This window comes from Notolabrus celidotus, chromosome 18 (genome assembly GCF_009762535.1).
Source record: "Notolabrus celidotus isolate fNotCel1 chromosome 18, fNotCel1.pri, whole genome shotgun sequence".
Lineage (NCBI taxonomy): Eukaryota > Metazoa > Chordata > Actinopteri > Labriformes > Labridae > Notolabrus > Notolabrus celidotus.
The window spans coordinates 24,534,890-24,552,935 of record NC_048289.1 but is presented as its reverse complement, the minus strand read 5'-3'; the positions used below and the strand labels follow the sequence as shown (position 1 = coordinate 24,552,935).

At 40.0% G+C, this 18,046-nt stretch overlaps 2 protein-coding genes and 1 long non-coding RNA gene across 5 annotated transcripts; 2 read left to right on the top strand and 1 right to left on the bottom strand.

Annotated features, from left to right (window-relative positions):
• Nucleotides 1-426: 426 nt before the first annotated feature.
• Nucleotides 427-9,907, bottom strand: bicral (BRD4 interacting chromatin remodeling complex associated protein like). Of its 3 annotated transcripts, XM_034708161.1 has the most exons (14): nucleotides 9,892-9,907; nucleotides 9,636-9,733; nucleotides 7,324-7,376; nucleotides 7,068-7,113; nucleotides 6,745-6,793; nucleotides 6,550-6,615; nucleotides 5,046-6,290; nucleotides 4,904-4,952; nucleotides 4,760-4,800; nucleotides 4,584-4,633; nucleotides 4,327-4,472; nucleotides 4,119-4,213; nucleotides 3,930-4,032; nucleotides 427-3,350 (listed from the first exon to the last, which is right to left on the bottom strand). In XM_034708161.1, exons 4-14 carry the CDS (start codon nucleotides 7,106-7,108, stop codon nucleotides 2,875-2,877), a joined length of 2,361 nt encoding a protein of 786 aa, XP_034564052.1. In that variant the 5' UTR covers nucleotides 7,109-7,113; nucleotides 7,324-7,376; nucleotides 9,636-9,733; nucleotides 9,892-9,907; the 3' UTR covers nucleotides 427-2,874. The 3 variants fall into 3 exon arrangements, with proteins under 3 accessions (XP_034564052.1, XP_034564051.1, XP_034564054.1); XM_034708160.1 differs by lacking the exon at nucleotides 9,892-9,907 and having other exon boundaries at nucleotides 9,636-9,769; XM_034708163.1 differs by lacking the exons at nucleotides 9,636-9,733; nucleotides 9,892-9,907 and adding an exon at nucleotides 8,097-9,581.
• On the top strand, nucleotides 8,439-16,712 carry LOC117830172. Its single transcript, XR_004634741.1, has 2 exons — nucleotides 8,439-8,906; nucleotides 16,384-16,712. It is a non-coding gene; the product is annotated as an uncharacterized LOC117830172 (long non-coding RNA).
• On the top strand, nucleotides 13,324-14,926 carry tbcc (tubulin folding cofactor C). The gene has a single exon (XM_034708166.1). It carries the CDS (start codon nucleotides 13,379-13,381, stop codon nucleotides 14,396-14,398), a length of 1,020 nt encoding a protein of 339 aa, XP_034564057.1. The 5' UTR covers nucleotides 13,324-13,378; the 3' UTR covers nucleotides 14,399-14,926.
• Nucleotides 16,713-18,046: the final 1,334 nt, after the last annotated feature.

Here is an 18,046-nt window from a genome sequence, read left to right as displayed (position 1 = left end):
TGTGTTTCCCAGGAGCTCCACTAGGTGTCACTGTTTGGTCGTGTTACTGAAGTCAAAGGGGCTGGGCAGATAAAGCTTTGCTATGCAGAGTTTTCTTTGCTCCTTTGTGCAGAGGCTCTGGCGCTGGGGTCCATGGGGGGATTAAAGGGAAATCAACAGACTTTGAAATGGATAAAAATCTACTCTTGCTGCACAGATGTAAGGAAATGTGAAATTTGAAAAATGCCTGAACATCAAAAACTTTAGGAACAGATCATATCTGTGCAGCAGAGGGTTAAAAATCCTGTTTTCTTTTTTTCCAAATGCTCCCTCTGTCACATGATGGTATTATGCATGCTTAGTCTGTTGGTGCCAGTATGTGAGCACTCACAGAATAGTAATGGAGAGACACTGAAGGAGGTTTTTCAGCTGGACTGGACCCGTCTGTGATTGTATTCAAAATGAATTTATTGTCGACTCTCCTTGCCGCTGTAGTGAACACACATTAGCTACAAATGAAGAAATGATGGTGTTTTTATAACGACTTTTCCCCTTATGCCCGCCGTCTCTCAGCCAACACAATAAAAAATAATTTGCATTTCCTCTTTGTTTTTCTTTTACATTCTTCTTTTGTTTTTCCATACAAAAATTATAAATATTTTGTGTTTCACTTTTCATTTTTATACAAAAACAAACTATACAAATCAAGTGAGACAAAACGACAGTGAAAATGTAGGCAGAAAGAACACATCTCTGCATTGAGAACAGGAGAGAGAAAGCACAGTATGTTCCTAGCAGGCCCTCAAGACGCTGATCTGCATCAAGGTATCACAATGTTTCACCAACGCTTGACAAAACCCTACTTTGTGCAAGTCTAAAACTAACTTTCTCATGGATATAAGTGCTAAAGAGGCACAAAGTCTTGCAGCGACCACTCGGGAGGAGCGAAGAACAAATCTCCCCCTTGGCTTTTACATGTCTTTAGAGATCTGTTATCAAAGCAGAGAGCCCAGTTTTCTCAGTGTGCACTGGTAGATAGAAGAGGTCTATAGGCAGAGATGCAGGCGGGCTGCAGTGGCCACTGGCAGTCAAACACAAAACCTATCATCACATATAAAAGGCCTTCAGTCTGCCCTGTAGCATATTGGCAAGCATATTTCACAGACACATGAACAGGAGAGAGGTGACGCTGTCCAAAATCAACCGTGTTGAACATTTACACTCAGCTTTGGTCCTTGTGTTGAAGAAATTACCTTTCTTGCTTATGATATCGGGGAAATCTGGGTGACATATTTGCACAATCCAAAACAGAAATGCATGACATATATTCAGGATTTATGAATAAGCCTTGCAGGAATCACAGTAAGTTCATTTTTGCATCTTAAAAATCTGAAACTGAGACTCAACAAACTGAAGGAGCCCGAGTCAGTGTGCGGGCACAGCTGCAGAGGAAACACTACAGCTCCTCTTTATACCCGCCACACATCTGTTGTGAGATGCCGAACGATCCAAAGGGATTCTGGACAACATCACACTCTCTCCTGTTTTGTATTTTGGTTGCGCTGCTGAGAGAGGAAATGTGAGAAACGCCTGAAAAGAAACACTGGAAAGTGAACATGGAACATAGGAACACATAGTATGGCAATTTAAACAACCAAAGTACATGAGAACATAAAACGAAAACAGCGTGTGTGTAGATCAACACACACATAGAGACATGTCAAGGTAGTAAAGCATAGATAGAATTGATAGATATGTTCAATATATCAATATATGCAGAAGGCAGACAGACATACAATCAAAAGACCCCAACGACATCGTCATGTTCACAGAGCCGGGGAACACATCACAACTAACAAAAAAAAACTGTCATATTTTCTTTTGTTTCTAAAAATGACGAAATAAAAAACAAAATAATAAAAAAAGATATTGTAACATATCGTCCTCAATCTGAGGACTGAGCGCCCCTGACACAAACTCACTGTGAAATGATAAGAGAGACTGAGATTGAGATTTGTCCGGTGTCTGTGTCGGGGCTCGCGTACCTTTAAGGTACAAAAGAAAAAATGCCAAAGAAAAGGAGACTTAAGCATGAGAACACAAGAGTGGCTTTCTACTGTGAATGTCAGTCTGACCGGTTTCTAGTGTGAGAAAGAGGTTGTCCTGTTGCAGGCAGCTGAAAGCAGGCGAATAGATTTTGGTTCACATTCTGTTTAGCCTAGCGTTCAATGAACAGCAACATGTTCCTGAAATGAGCGATTAGTGCAATTTGTCTCTACTTGGCTCACCTTAAAGAAAAACCTACACCTCGGAACCACTCATCTACCTAATATGTAAAGCACGTTTGTGTGCACTGCATGTATGTAAAGCAGAAAGGAGCTGACAGAAAGGACATTTTTGAATAGAGCTTCTTCATGTAAACACTTCAAAATAAAAACCTAGAATCAGGCACAGTCGTTATTTGTTCCTCCTCCTCATCCCTGTGTTTAGCATAGGTAGTGGGGGTGATCAACTGGCACAAAATATTAAGGATGTGTGTGAAGAGAGGGGCACTCTTATATTCAAGCTACTGAAGCCCCAAACCAAACCTCTTGAACAAACACTGAAATAAACAAACCATCTGTTAGTCTATATCATTGCACACATGCCCGGATCTTTATAGGTCTTTTTAAGTGCACATCTGACTCCTACATCATGACTCCAACCCCCCAAATACTTAACATAAAAGACCTAACTTCACTCAACATGGCCGGAGAAGGTAACACAAAGAGAACAGATCTAAAAGAAGAGTCAACCTCTCTTCACGTGGGGGTTTTTGAGGGCAGCACAACAAATATAAGAACACACATAAAAGAAGTGAAGTTGTACATTTGGGATGAATCGGAGCAATCAGTCTTAACATTCCAGAATGCTGTTGACCGCCGCCTCTAAAGCAGAGTCTGTGTCGGGGGGAGCGGGTGAGCTGAGCTGAGGCGGGTACTGCGGCTGGGGGGCAGGGTGCTGAGACCCTCGGTAGTGCGTCTGTCCTCCTGCAGTGGCTGTGAAAGGCGAGGGGTTACCGTGAGGGTGACTGTTAACCGTGAGGCTGTTGTTGCCAGCGCTGCTCGGCCCGTAGTGTTGCTGGGATCTCTTCAGTTCCAGGACTCGCTTGTTGTCCAAGTGTGGAGAAGGGAGTCTATCTGCCGCACCTGTACCTGTGGTCCCGCCCCCTCCCGGGTCTCCGAACGCGGGCTGGGAATCTGTCCTGTACGGCGGCTCCGTGGAGCCTCTGTCTGACTGATTTATACTACAGGCGGGCGACGACTGAGAGGGGAGGGGATCCTGAAAACGTTTCGATTTCATCCCACAGCAGAAGTCCTCCAAGAAGTTATCTGAGAAGCAGAAAGAGGAGACAAGCCTGAAATTAAACCTTAGCTCATCAAACTTTCAATCATAAATCTTTATGTAGCACCAAATCACAACAAATGTTATCTTAAGACTCTTTACAAACAGAGCAGGTCTAGACCGTACTCTGTTATATTATTAACAAAGAGCCAACATCAAGACAGGGTAAGATCCAGTCCCATCTTACAGACCGGACTAAGTCTGATCTCATCTTAATCCACCATGAGCAGAGCACTTTGCAGCGTTTGGTAAGTTACAGTGGCAAGGACAAACTTCCTTTAACAGGCAGAAACATCAAGCAGAACCAGACTCATGTTAGAGAGTCTTATCTCAGTCTGATCTCATCTTAATCCACCATGAGCAGAGCACTTTGCAGGGTTTAGCAAGTTACAGCGACATGGACAAACTTCCTTCAAGGGGCAGAAACCTCGAGCAGGACCAGACTCATGTTAGACAGCCATCTGCCTCGACTGTTTCATTTTATTTCAAACACCAATCTTTGATGCTATTTTGTGAAACACATTATTTGTAAATAAAAACATCTCAACCCCTCCTCCTTTCTTTACCTGGATCCACTAGTACCATGCGTTTGTCTTGCGTCAGGTTGCCACGCTCCTCTTGGTTGAAGGTCCGGTCAATCATCACCATTTCTGATGATGGGCTGAAGCGCTGCAAGGAAAGGAAAGGCAACCTGTTACGCATATTGTGACATGTAACACATGTATGTGTGTGATTCTTTGGAGGTGTGTAGCTACCTCAGCCTCCACCATGAGCAGCCGTCTGTATTTGTTCACCATGGACTGGGTCCTCATCAGCACCTGAGTTGCAACTACCTCAAATTCGTCATCCACTGAAAAAAGAATGACAAGAGTCTGCATTATTTTCTCCACAGCAGCCATAAATGTGTTGTTATTTATGTATGACAGGGTTGGATCTTTCTTCAGATTTAGGGTGAAGCTGTACCCTCTGCGAACTCTTCCCGGCTGGGTGGAGTTCCCTGAAACACGTGGTAGGGGAGGAGCCTTTCCAGAGCATCGTCGAATGAAGCGAATGAATGCCGTTCTAAGGTCTGGACTCCTGCGTGGTCCTTCCGTAACTGTTGTAAAATCCTAAACAACAAAGAGACAAGGTTCTTTAATGTCTAAATGATAAAAACTTAACCATCTTAAGGTTTAAAAAGAGGAAAGAAAGAGGGAAGAAAGAAGACAAAATAAACTCACATTCCTCCTCTTGTAAGCGGTGGAAGGGCAGGTCTCTTCTGAGCACTGACCTGCAAAGACAAAGTGTGCATACCAAAAGTTTGATAACACTTCTGATCATCTCCATCAACGATATCCACCTTGATTAAACAGCAGCAGGAGTGAGAAACAAACAAGGTAAAGAATGAATTTGTTACCTGAGTGTTTAGCGTTGAATCTTGGACCATAGTTGTGATGCCTAAGAGAGAGAGAGAGAGAGAGTACAAACAACACAGTGTGTTCATTAAGTCGGACTGGACATAAACGCATCTTGTTCAAAATAAAGCATCAGTCTTTGTTACCTTGGATGTTGCTGATCTGTGCCTGTTTGAGAGCAGGTGATGAAGCATTCTGAAATGTAATGAAAGTGCATCCAGTCAGATAAAAGACATAAAAGTGAAGGTCTGTACGGATGAAATGTGAGGTAGTCATCTGAGTTCGTACCTGTCTGTAGTCTTGTTGTTCTGCTGTACCAGGTAGAGGAGACAGAGACGTGCAGTTCTGCGTCTGAGTCACTAGGAGGCGTTGAACAGGACTAGCCGTCACTTGGCATTGACTGGTGATCCCCGCCGTCGCCGGACCAACCAGTGTCAGCCGCCCTGGAGCGCATGTTGTCTGCATGTTGGCGCTAGTACAGGGAACTCCTGTCCATGTTTGGGTCACGCCCCCTGCGACCTGTCCCCCACTCACTACTCCCTGATTCAGAATGAGCTGGCCTCCAGGTTGTGCAGTGAAGTTCTGCCCTGCGATGATTTGCACCGTGTTCTGACTGGTTATGAGGGTGTTCGAGTTGGGGTCTGTGGGGCCGTTGTGGATGGTGTTGGCTTGAGTGAGCGCCAAAGAATTGGGCAGCAGAAACTGTCCAGGTGTTATGTTTGTCTGCGCTTGTTGCTGCTCCATGGGCGGCTGCACCACGATGGAGCCATTCGCTGTGTACTGACCCCCGGGCGTAGCGGTGTTAGCGTTAACTACATTAGTCATGGTGGTGGGACCGAGGCTGTAGATGGTCTGAGCCCCAGCTTGGAGGGGTTTGGGCTGGATGGGTCTTACAAGAGTCTGAGTGCCTCCTGGGCCTCTCTGGATGATTATATTTTGAAGGGGGATGTTTTTAAAAGGTAAGCCAACTTGGCCTACCTGCCCTTGGGTTGGGGCAAACACCTGACCACCTGCTGTGGTCCCTGCAGGCGTCCCCTGCCTCAACACAATCTGTGGAGTCCTCTCCAAGCTGCTCAGAGTCATCACACCACCACCTGCTCCGAACGAGCCCAACACCTGGATGTGCTGGGCGGAGCCATTGGGCAGCTGGGACACCCCTTGCAGGAACTGGCCTGCAGGGAACGCGGCTGTCGCTGTGGTAACCACACCCACTCCCCCTCCATAACTCCCAGGAACCAGCTGGGACTGGAAGGGAACAGGAGCCTGCACTAGAGTGGGAGCTGGCTGGGAGTCCAGTAAGGCCTCCTGGGCCAAAGTTTGCTCTGTGATGTCAGCCTCCATGAGAGATTTCTGTAGGATGTCAAAGGGCTGGTCCTCGCCCCCGAGGTCCACCCCTCCAGGAGATGTCTCCGGCCCCAATTCATCCTCGATAAATGAAAGGCTGCTGGAAAGCTGGAGGCCTGCCCCTGCTGAATCCTCTCCAAACTCGCCCATTGAAGAGGAGCCATCCTTGAGGCCAGAGTTGGAACCAGCCTGAATAAAGTAAAGGGAAAATGAGCAGAAAGCAGAGAGCTGTTTGCATGTGAGCTGCATACACGAAAGACCTCCCTGTAGGTCCATCACACACATCCAGAATGTTTTCACCACAAAGAAAAAAAAGAAACTACATAAACTCAGGATTTCCTAATCATTCACCTCTATGCAAAGTCAAACTTAACAACTGTGATGCAACTCAAATTACTCCTTGGATCCTGATTGTTTGTTGGCACAATGCACTGAGAAGTACACTCACCGTGTCACTGGCAAAGAGGGAACTATCCGACCCATAGGCTGCATTTCTCACATCATCCTCTTCAATCTGTGGAAGCAAAATAAGAGTGTGACAGTGAGTAAGTGGACTTCCTTTATGCATTAAAGTACGGTGGAAGCCATTCAGAACCACTTTGTAAGGAAGGACTTGTGAATACATTCTTCAAGAGTCACTCACAGACTTGCTGTTGCTGCCATGGAGATAGTCATTCAGTGCATCCACATCTCTAAAAGAGGCAAAGAAGAGATTGTTTAGGTTTCTGAAATAACCCTTTAAGAGTTGTAAAAGTACAAAATACATTAAATTGACTCATATCAGGTTTATAACACTTCTGAGGTAGAATATGCTTTACAGTAAATCTTTCTTGGTCATATCTTCTTCCCTAATTCAATAAGATAAAAGTGCTTCTGCAAATGTGTGGTTCTAATAGACAGAAATTAAGATATCTCTAAATATTGAGGACACATGATGAGTTGCCCATTTTATAAATAGGTTTTTACCCTAAAATATCCAGAAGACGGCGATCGTCCTCATCATCCATGACACCTGAAAGAAGATCATGCGATAGAGGGATTGATTGAAACAGAAAGTCTGGTGTACAGTGAATATTTCATGGTGATGTTTGAAGTTGAGGCTGAGAAATAACTTGATTAATCCTGATATCAAGGCTTTGTCTACTGTTCTTATTCTGGGGTGTAGCATGAGAAATACAATGGCTTTGTGTGTGCTGTCTGTCAAGGATGGTATCTCACTCACAGATCTCCAGCAGGAAGCATGGATTCAGTCATTTACCACCTTTGTTTCCAGAGCTGCAGGGTGAGAAACTGCATTAATATGGTTGTTGCTGGGTTTTTTTTAAATACATGTTAGGTACAGTGTGTGGGAGTGTTTTGAGAGTGAAATAGGTGACACACAAATAGAGATGGGTGTGTGAAATGTGGGTTTGAGAGGAATGGGGGGGGGACAGGCATGTTATTTAGTACTATGGGAGACCAGCATAAGTAGAAGGCAGGATGGCCCTCATCCCCTCCTACAGATGTTTGTCTAACACACAAACTCCCACCCATTACCCACCTCTGCTGTCCCACATTGGTTGACTGTAGAGTCTGCAGGGTGAAAATGGGCAATTGAGTGTAAATAACTCCACCCTGCTCCATTTTTATCGTGAGTGGTTGTTGGAGTTGCTACATTGAAAGAGGTGTTGGCTTTATGTTGTGTCAGCCAGCCAAAGTATGCAGCTATCTTGGTTCTAGAGAATAGCAGTGAGGCTACGAGCAGTCTTTTGATAAAACCAGTCCTGAAATATGTGTTTTGGGGTATTTTTCAAGTTGGAATCCCTTATTAAGTGTACTTCAAAAAAGTACATATAAAACCACAAATCTTCAAATGCAATATGTAGCATTTCATTGATACAGTGGTGTGTGATGTTGTGTTGTGCTGTGCTGTTAAAAAAGTCATGGGCTTCATTTGGTTGTGTGCCTACGAGATGTGTTAGCATTACAACTGCAATACCACAAAATGGCTGTTACCATGACATGGGCTGTCTTTACAACTGAGCCACGTTTAGCCTCCATCTTTGGTCCGGAGATAACAAAGGACGACAGAGATGCAGTGTCGAAAATGCGGGGTTAAATCTTCCTAAAGTGACATAGGCTGCTTAGAATTATGCTAAAATGCTTGTATTATACAATATTGAGAACTTTCTGAGATACCAGTTACAGATAGGGGGACATTTTGTCGTGTGAAAGGGGTAGGCAACAACGGGCAGTGAGGCTCCTTTGTCCTTCAAATGTGAACACAATGTAAAAACAATGATAATAATGCAATGTCGACTTTAAAAAATAAAAACAGAAACCAAATAATTGGCAAAATGGACATTTTATTTCAACCAGCTTTGAAATGTAATCTAAAAATTACAACATAACACCTTTCTGTTGAAGTAGTCCCAAGAAATTTAAGACGCCATTTATAACCGCTCTGATTAATACAACATGCAGAGGTTGGTCACTCCTCGTTTGGCAGTTAGAGATTTAAATTCAAATTCCAACGGTTTTCAACGGTTAAAAAAAAAATAACCACAACAAAAATATCCAACTGACAAAACAAGCGTTTGTGTCCATATATAAACCCAGCGTTAGCAAATGTTTCACCTTTCTTGATCGGGGTCGTCTAATAACTGCGATAAACCGAAAAGAGTGACTGTTTTAGTTTAATATAAGGCTGCTTATCGTGGTCCGAAATCCGCCCTAGCATGCTTGCTGCCTTCGACGCATACCACCAAGCTACCCCCGACTCCCTGGTCCTGCTACCGGTGCAGTATGGTATCGCCATTTGCTTTGGTAAAGTCAGCTAATGTACAGTACAAGCTTGCAAGTTTTATTTCCAAAAATAGACTGAATCGACAGAATGATAATCGCATTCAAGCAGCACAAAAACGCCCGTCGTCCAGCCTGGTGACGTGATCTGTCTTTCTCTGTTGGGGAAGGCTTTCATTTGTCCTTCTATATGTGGCTCATCTGCCAGCATGAAAAACGTCACATTTGTCTCGATATGTCGACGCGTTTCAATCGGGGGCTTTCTGGACCCGTACCCGTGTTCTTTTCGGGGAGAATCGCTCCAGACTCAGCAGCATTTTTTTTAACAGATAAACACCGGCCTGTTCTGGTTAGCTAGCCGCGGTGGAGACGACGCCTATTCGGAAAACGTCGGCTAGAATCCGTGGAAAAACCTGCAGGATGACACCGTGTCGAGGCATACATATTAATCCCGATTAGCAAAACATAAAGACGACTCAAAGAGGCAAACCCTTTACTCCTGTCTCACTCCTCTTGAAACCCAATATCTCCATTTGGCAACTTTTAATTTGCTCCCCCCTCCTTCTCCTCCTCCTCCTTCTTCTCCCTCTCCCACTCATATATTTTTCTCACTGTCCCTGTTCTGTCTCGGATAGATTTTTCTCTCCGCTCAAACTCTCTTCCCTCCCTGAAGGAAGGGAGGAAGGAGGTTGTGTGTGTTTTTTCCTTGAAATTTTTATCACAAAATTATAATACACTCAAAGGGAAACTCACCGTCATGAAAAAGCAGTGCCTTGTCAACGGGGTTTCCTCGCCATCACCGCACGGGTTGTAGGGGTAGTGCACAGAACAAGGGAACCCAAATCATCATTCTAACAACGAGAGCATATGACCATTCAATTAGAATAGGAAATAAACACTGTTATATATCATAAATACACTCGCGGTTTTTATATCAGTATAAATTATGATAGCACGCTTAAGTGCCTCATGAATTGTAGATAAATGTTATTATTAGAATAATCATTACCAACGGTAGAGGGCGGGCCTCTGGTGGGTTTGCCACACCTTGACGTTTTGCAGGTATCACCATGGTTGCATTTTATTTATGCACGCATTACCCAGCCAAACACCTTTTTCTATTAAGTTAGGAATCAAAAATTAATTTCGTTTTGTGCATTTAAGTTATAGCTGAAAATTTGAGTTTTAAGGATATCAGTCAATCAATTAAGATAAGATATTACTTTATTGATCCCCCTGGGGGGAAATTCAGTTGTTACAGCAACCCAGACATAAGTACAATCAAGAATAAGCTCCAATCAGTAAAATAAAATAAGTTGAAATAAAAATAAATAAATATAGATAGAATACAATTTAGATATATACAATGTTACAAATGGAATTTAGATTAAATAGCAATAATTACAGGCAGTATTGAAAATGTTTCAGTAGTGACAGGTTGACAAGGTTGCATTTTATTTATGTATGTACCCATTACCCAGCCAAACACCTTTTTCTATTTATTTAGGAATCAAAAATTCATTTCGTTCTGTGCATTAAAGGTATTACTCAAATTTTGAGTTATAGTGATATCAATCAACTAAGATAAGATAAGATATTACTTTATTGATCCCCTGGGGGGAAATTCAGTTGTTACAGCAACCCAGACATAAGTGCAATCAAGAAGAAGTTCCAATTAGTAAAATAAAATAAGTAAAAAATAAAAAAAGATAAATAATGATAGAATACAATTTGGATATATACAATGTTACAAATGGAATATTTCTCCAAGCAGAATTCCATATTTCTATTTATTTTATTATTTAACCACTATTTTTTTAATGTAAAAGTTGCTTTTTTAATGTAAAAACTACCTCCACTACTCACCACTACACTATTATCATATTACTTTTTAGCCTGTACATATTAGTCATACCTACTTGTTGTTCTTTTGTATTTATAGCTGATGTTATTGTTATTTTTTACTTTTATTTGTATGTCTTATTCTTATACCTTGTACAAAGAGAGCACAGTTTACCAAAGTCAAATTCCTTGTGTGTTCAAGCATACCTGGCCAATAAAGCGGATTCTGATTTAGATTAAATAGCAGTAATTACAGGCAGTATTAAAAATGTTTCAGTAGTGACAGGTTAACATGTTGTAATTATGGTTGGTAATGACAGATTAAGCAATAAATAAATAAATATGGGTATATTATATGACCGTAAATTGTAGTAAACAATAATAATGTAATATAACATAATATAATATAGTAAATAATTATTTAATTAATCAAGCTTTATTCAGATAGCAGCTTTCATACAAATTAAATGCAATTCAAAATACAGCGATTGAAAAAAAGAAAGAAGCAGAAATCAAATAATCGCAAGACATATTGAAAAAATGAAAAATGATTTTAAAATAGAGACTAATGTACACACCAACAACAACAACAATAAAATATGTAAGATAAGATAAGATAATCCTTTATTTGTCCCACACTGGGGACATTTAAGTGTTACAGCAGCAAAGTAGACAGTACAAAAGAGTATAAAGTAAACAATAGCATATATAGCAATTATTAAAACAGTATTAGCAATTAAAATGAAAGTAAAAATAAGCATATCTTACAACATATATACACAACTAAATAAGTAAATTTACAAAACCAGTGACGCTGTGAAAGATGTTAACAGACTTGTAGCATAGGTATAAAACAATGTACAGAACAGAACTCAGAAGATGAGTAGAAAAAACATATTGCACATGTAAGAAGAGAGGGATGAGTAATTATTGCACGTTAATGCATGTGTAGTTAAAATAAGTCAAAGAATCAAATAACATTAAGAAAATAAATAGTTGAAGTAAATAAGTAATTAAAAATGGCAAGGATAAGAGTGCAAGCTAAAATAAAGGTTAAAATATCAATAAATAATAAAAAATAGATAGTTAGATTAATAAAATTATAAAACCTTAACATTAAAGCATTAAAATCAATATAAAACATCAAAGTGATCACATTTCTAAACCCTACATAAATGCTGCCACTGTGATTGGAACCAGGTTGGACCCACTGGGGGCTGTGGTGGAGAGATGCACACAGAAGAAGCTAGAGGCCCCTGTAAATTACACAGATCATCCACTTCACAACTTCTTTGTGGACCAGAGAAACAGCAGCAGTGGACGGCTCATCTCTCTGAGCTGCAGGACTGAGAGATACAGAAAATCATTCATCCCTGAAGCCATTAGGCTTCATAACTCTATGGACAATGGGAGATGAGCTGACAGACACATGAATTACTTGTTGTAGGTGATTTTTATAATTTTATCTGCCAGACACCTGAATTTCCCTTAGGGGATTAATAGAGTACATTCTATTCTGTTCTATTTTATTCTATTCTATTCTAATAAATATTATCATAGCCCCTCTCTAAATATCGCTTTTTCCTTTAAAATGGCGTCCTATTTTATCTGAGATGTCAATTGTGGTAAAGAAACCCTAGTTCATAGCTACAGAAGTTGAAATGTTTTGATTCTTTTGATTTTATTTATTTATTTCACTTGACTTTTTACTATATTCGCTAAACTGGTATCATAGTAAAATTCTGTTAGTCGAACTGGCTAAAACACATGGCAGAATGTAAATAACCACTATGTCCTGGGCATAATTTTATTTGTGTACATGAAAAGGTACCGTCACTTTATTTTGATTTAAAGTAAAAGACTGAGGAAGTCTACGAGTGTCATGTGTAAGTTAAAGATAATGCATTTGTAAAAGAAAATAGAAAAAAAACACACTCAGTCATTGAGTACCAACTGTATGTAGAGTATATGGTATAATATTCAATAAAAAGAAAATAAAAAAGTAAATAAAATAAAATGGCGTCCTAGGCTGTACTTTCAAAATATATTTAATTAAATAAGCATGTGTAATACGATTGGTGTAACACTGTCGTAAATAAAAAGGGAGATCTTTACAAATAGTATTAAACATGTAGTCTAGAAACACCAAATAAAGTGAAAATGCTTAAAATATTCTTACATAAGGGTCAAGTGTAGATACTGGTGGCTAGTGTCTTCTTAGTGAGAAAGGGTTTTGAAATAGTCCTTTTTTTGAAAGAAATAAAACAAAGCTAATGATAAACAATAATGTTAACTTTCTTATAATCAGATATTGTCATGTATATCATACACTAAACATATTTAAATTCATGAGAGTAATATATCTACATTTAAAATTAAATCTATATATATTTTTTTACTATTCTTGGTGGAAGCTCTGTATAGTTAATCGCTACCTGTGTATATGAAAATTATAGATTCAAACTAGTTATTTTTTATTCAGCTTTTAATTGGACTCAGTTTGATTGATTTTGATTAAAGTCTGATATTAAGGTATACTGCTCTGACACTCCGAAACAGCAGGTGGCGCTAGTGATCCTCAACTTTATCTAGTTATAACAACGAGTAAGTAAACGTTACGTCACTACTTCCGCATCGCTTGACAGAGGAACAACATGGAGGAAGCGGTAGATGTGAGCCTGGAACACGGCGCCGCCATGATACAAGAGCGTCTAGAGAAACGGAACCAGGAGAGGATCGAGGATGCCGAGCGGAGGAAGGAAGCGAAAGAGAGCCAGTCTGTCGCGGAGGAGAAGGGAGACTACTTCTTCCTCTCCTTTAACAGAGAGAGAGAGTCCATAGAGGAGCTGCTGGCCAGCTGCTCCGGAGTAGACCGGGCTGTGCTGACTCAAAGGCTGGAGGAGGCGACCACCAAAACACTCCAGCTGCAGAAGTTCCTCAGTGACAGCACCATGTTCCTAAAGTCCTACGACCTGAGACAAGCCCAGGCTGCTCTCCAGAAACTACAAACCTCCCTCGCTGAGACCAGAGAGGAGGGTCTGCCTAAGAAGAAGTTTGCCTTTCGAGCTCGCACCAAAGCCACAGATAAAGCACCTGCCCCAGTGTCTGATGTTGGCACACCTGCAGGGTCAGGTAGCTCTGAGGTGGATGCACCTGCAGAAGTCTCTGAGAAGTGTGGCTTCTCCAACATGGACAGTGTGTGTCTAACAAAGACAGCTGAGGAGATCCATAAACAAGACTTGCTGTTGACTCACCTGACAAACTGCAAGGTCCGCCTGTTTGGGTCCCCCAGCACGCTGCACCTGAAACACATCGACAGCTGTGAGATCCTGTGCGGGCCGGTGTCCAGCTCAGTTTTCATTGATCAGTGTAAAAACAGCACTCTGGCCTTCCCCTGTCAGCAGCTGCGGACTCACAACACCACAGACACACAGGTGTATCTGCACGTCACAAGCCGGGCCATCATAGAGGACTGTCATGGGGTAACCTTTGCACCATTCTCTTGGTCCTATCCAACACTGGAGAAGGACTTTGCAGTGTCAGGACTGGACCAGAACCTGAACAACTGGAGCGAGGTGGACGACTTTAACTGGCTCGCTGCAGGAACACCTTCGCCAAATTGGACTGTTCTTCCAGAAGCAGACCGGAAAACCAACTGGGAAACCATCAAATGAAATATTTCAGCCGAGGCCTGCACAAGAATCTTCTTGTCGGTTGTTTCACTGACTGTTAGTGATTATTTTTGCTGCTGTTGGAGTTGAACTCATTCACTAATTATGTTGCACTGCTTTAAGAAACTTTGTACGACAGGGTTAGAGCTACACTCCTGACTTCAGGTGACAAGCCATACGATTTGTCAACTAAATCACAGAGGCTGTCGTACAGAGGATTCAAACTTAAGCCAAAATCAGCACTTATTAGGCGTGGTATTGATAGATTTTACTGCACACACTTCGCAAACATTTGAAAATTGATGAGCAAAATGCTAAATAAAAAAAATATAATGCAGTGAAAGACCTCACAAATAACCATCTTTCACATTTTGTTAAATGCGGTATTAAAAATTATAAAGAAGCCTTTTTGTTTTTGTGCTTTTTTCCCAATTCACTGCTACAAATGTATGACTTTGTTTTTAAACTTCATAATTGAATGCACATTTTGCCTAATAAACTGAGCTTGGCTGTAACCCGACAGCAGTGTTATATTGGTGAAATATCTGTTTCAGTCTCTGATCTTCTAGTGCATCTCAAACACTTATCAACTCAAACTTTATTGTCATTCATCTGGATATCTTGTAACAATCAATACATGGACAAAAACAAGACGAAACAACAACATGAGGACAGACTAGGACAGTGCTGACTATGTGAGTTGAACTAAACCAAATATGGACGATAGAGTGAATAGATAAAACAGAATAAGTGAGGTAGTGCAGGGTGCAAATGTTGCAATAAATAAATATATAGTGAATACATAATATAGGTACAATATTGAATTGAGTTATAAAACTGAAAGACTGCAAAATGTTCCAACAGTTAGTTAAAAGAGTAAACACTGAATATACTCAAGACTCATTACATGTAAGCTAAAATATTACAAGCATTTTCCTATTTTAATTTTGATAATGGCTTTAAAAAATGTAAAAATCTGAATATTGGAGGAATGTTTTTCTTAAATATCTTTTCCAGTCACTTTAATAATTTTGAGTTTTTTTGTGTTCAACAGTTTTAATTGATTTTCAGACAAGAAATAAAAGAACTCTGTCTTACATGAACATACAATGTTATGTGCAGCATAGACATACCATGTTTAAAGGATAAACAAACAAAGACACAGTTAAACTAAAAGCAGGAGGACGTCTACGGCAGCTCAACATGTCCACAGTATATGAAAGATGGAGGCATATTTGAGTTTTTACTAAAAACAAACCTTTTTCGTTGTATTCTTTTTTTTTTAAAGATGCACTAATGAGTCTAAACATGTCCAAAGGAGAGTAGATATCACAGTTTTTCAGAGCACATGGGGACATCTTTAGGCAGAATATGACACCTTGAACAACATCCGAAAACATAAGATATTATCCGTAAAAAATAAATAAGAGACACAAATGTTGGTTACTATTGATGGAAAAGAGAGTAAGATGATAAAACTGATGTTAGACATCCTTAAACCTTAGAGATAAAAGCACCAGGTTCTGATTACTGAGTGCTCCAGCTTCTACAAACTCCTCATTTAGGAATATTTGACCAAAGTTAAGGTGGGAGGAAATACTAAAATACTGCAGCAGAAATTTGCCTAGTTCATAATTTTTGAAGAGACTACAGCCGAAAAGGGCTTATCTGCTATAGCAGTATATATTAAAAATCTGTATCTTCAGAAAGGATTCTCAAATGCAACATTGTGAGCTAACTGACATGACTGTGTAGACATGCTTAAATAAATTACCTGCTGACTTAAAAAAAGAAAAAGTCAGGCCTCATTCTTTGAGTGGATTTGAATGTTGCACAGATAACAAAATGTATAATGATGTGCGCTCATGATACTTGCCTCTTATAGAAGACATACTTTATTCATCCAAAGGTGAATCTCAATTTTTACATTCTATAATTGAACATACATCACTCACATAAGCCTAAAATACACATACCTACACCAACAGGATCCCATGAATGGACATGCATGGAGAGATGTCAGAGTGAGGAGGCTGCACACTGATGGAGAAGTTGAGGCTCCAGTGCCTTGCTCAAGGGTATCTCAACAGTGTGAACAGTCAGCCTCAGCCATCAGCCCAATTTGTATACTTATGTCTGTTCCGGAACTTGAACTGGTGACCCCTCTTGTGTCCTCAACCCAAGTCCCTGCAAACTGTTTATCATAAAGTCTTCAGTTGCATTATGGTCTTGCACTTTGCTACTTGATATAGTCTACACAGTGTAAACATGTAATTTAAAAGGAATTGCAAATAAATGCAGAAAAGAAAAAGTCAAATTGCTCTATTGAAGTCTTTGTTTCAGTTTTTTTTTTAAATCAAAGTTTGTATGTTTTTTCTGTCATATGAATATAATAGCCAACTTTACAAACATGAGACAAATCAATAATGCAGATCCAAAATTCAGTTTACATAGTTTTAACGAGCACTGCTGCAAATCAACAAAACAAGTACACTTAAATGATCAGATTTTAAGACTATTATATGTGCAACAAAATTCTGCCAGAGCTACGAATCACTGTGAAGACAATTCAGAAAGTACACCATGCACTCTGTACTACACTACTGAGATGATTAACTTTGTGACACTCTACCATAGTCCTTTAAATGCAGCATTTGTAAGCAGGAAACTAACATTTAAAATGTCATTGCAATGTCATTATAAGTTAGTTTACAGTCATCTGTTATGCATAAAGAAAGTCTTAAGTGCAGGGTAGTTTATAACCACATAAAGCAAAAAAATGTAAGTCTAGTAGTTAAAAAACTGATCTCACAAATAGAAATTTTAAGACATTTCATTGCAGTTTTCACATTTTTTTTGCAATGAAGAGATGACATAAAACATGACTTTAAGAAAAAAATGTAGTAACAATTTTAGAACATGGTTGCAAGCAGTTGAAGGTGGGCTGAACATTGGATTTGACAACTTTACAATGTATAAGAAAGGATAATAAAATAAAAAAATAATATGGGAGGAGTTTATTGGAAGCTTAGAGCAGAGGAAACAAAATGTGCACATAACATATAAAGAACTTTGTGGTCTGCAGAACAAAGAAAACCCCTTTAGTCTATAGTACATAATAACAACACAAGACAAATATTTGAAGACGCACAGTAATAGATAACACAATTTTGATTTATGACATAAATGCATTTTACAGGGACTTATAACCATTCTGCAGAAATGCTGCATTAAGTGTCACTGCAGCTCCCAGGTCTACCAAAAGTCAAGTTTGGAGCAGTCAGAACAAAAGCCATTTAGGGATTTACCCAGCTTAAGTCAGCAAGAGTATCTGACTAATGTTTGTACCAGGAACAGAGTAGATTTTAATTAGCATAATGAGCAAATGACAACAAGACAATGAAAGGGTTAAGTGAGCGACACCGCGTTGATGAGAATGCCAGACAAAGTTTGGCATCCCTACACGTGTCTGAATGTTACTTGTTTTGTAATCACTTGTGTCTTTTTTTGTGCAGTTAAACATCCCATTCTCAGTGACAGTGCAGGGTTTGTACTACAGGCCTGAAAGCTCCTTTGTCTCTGTGAATGGGTTACTGGGGCTTGATTAGCACAGGGTATTTGTACTACTGATAGGACATCCTGTTTGTGCTG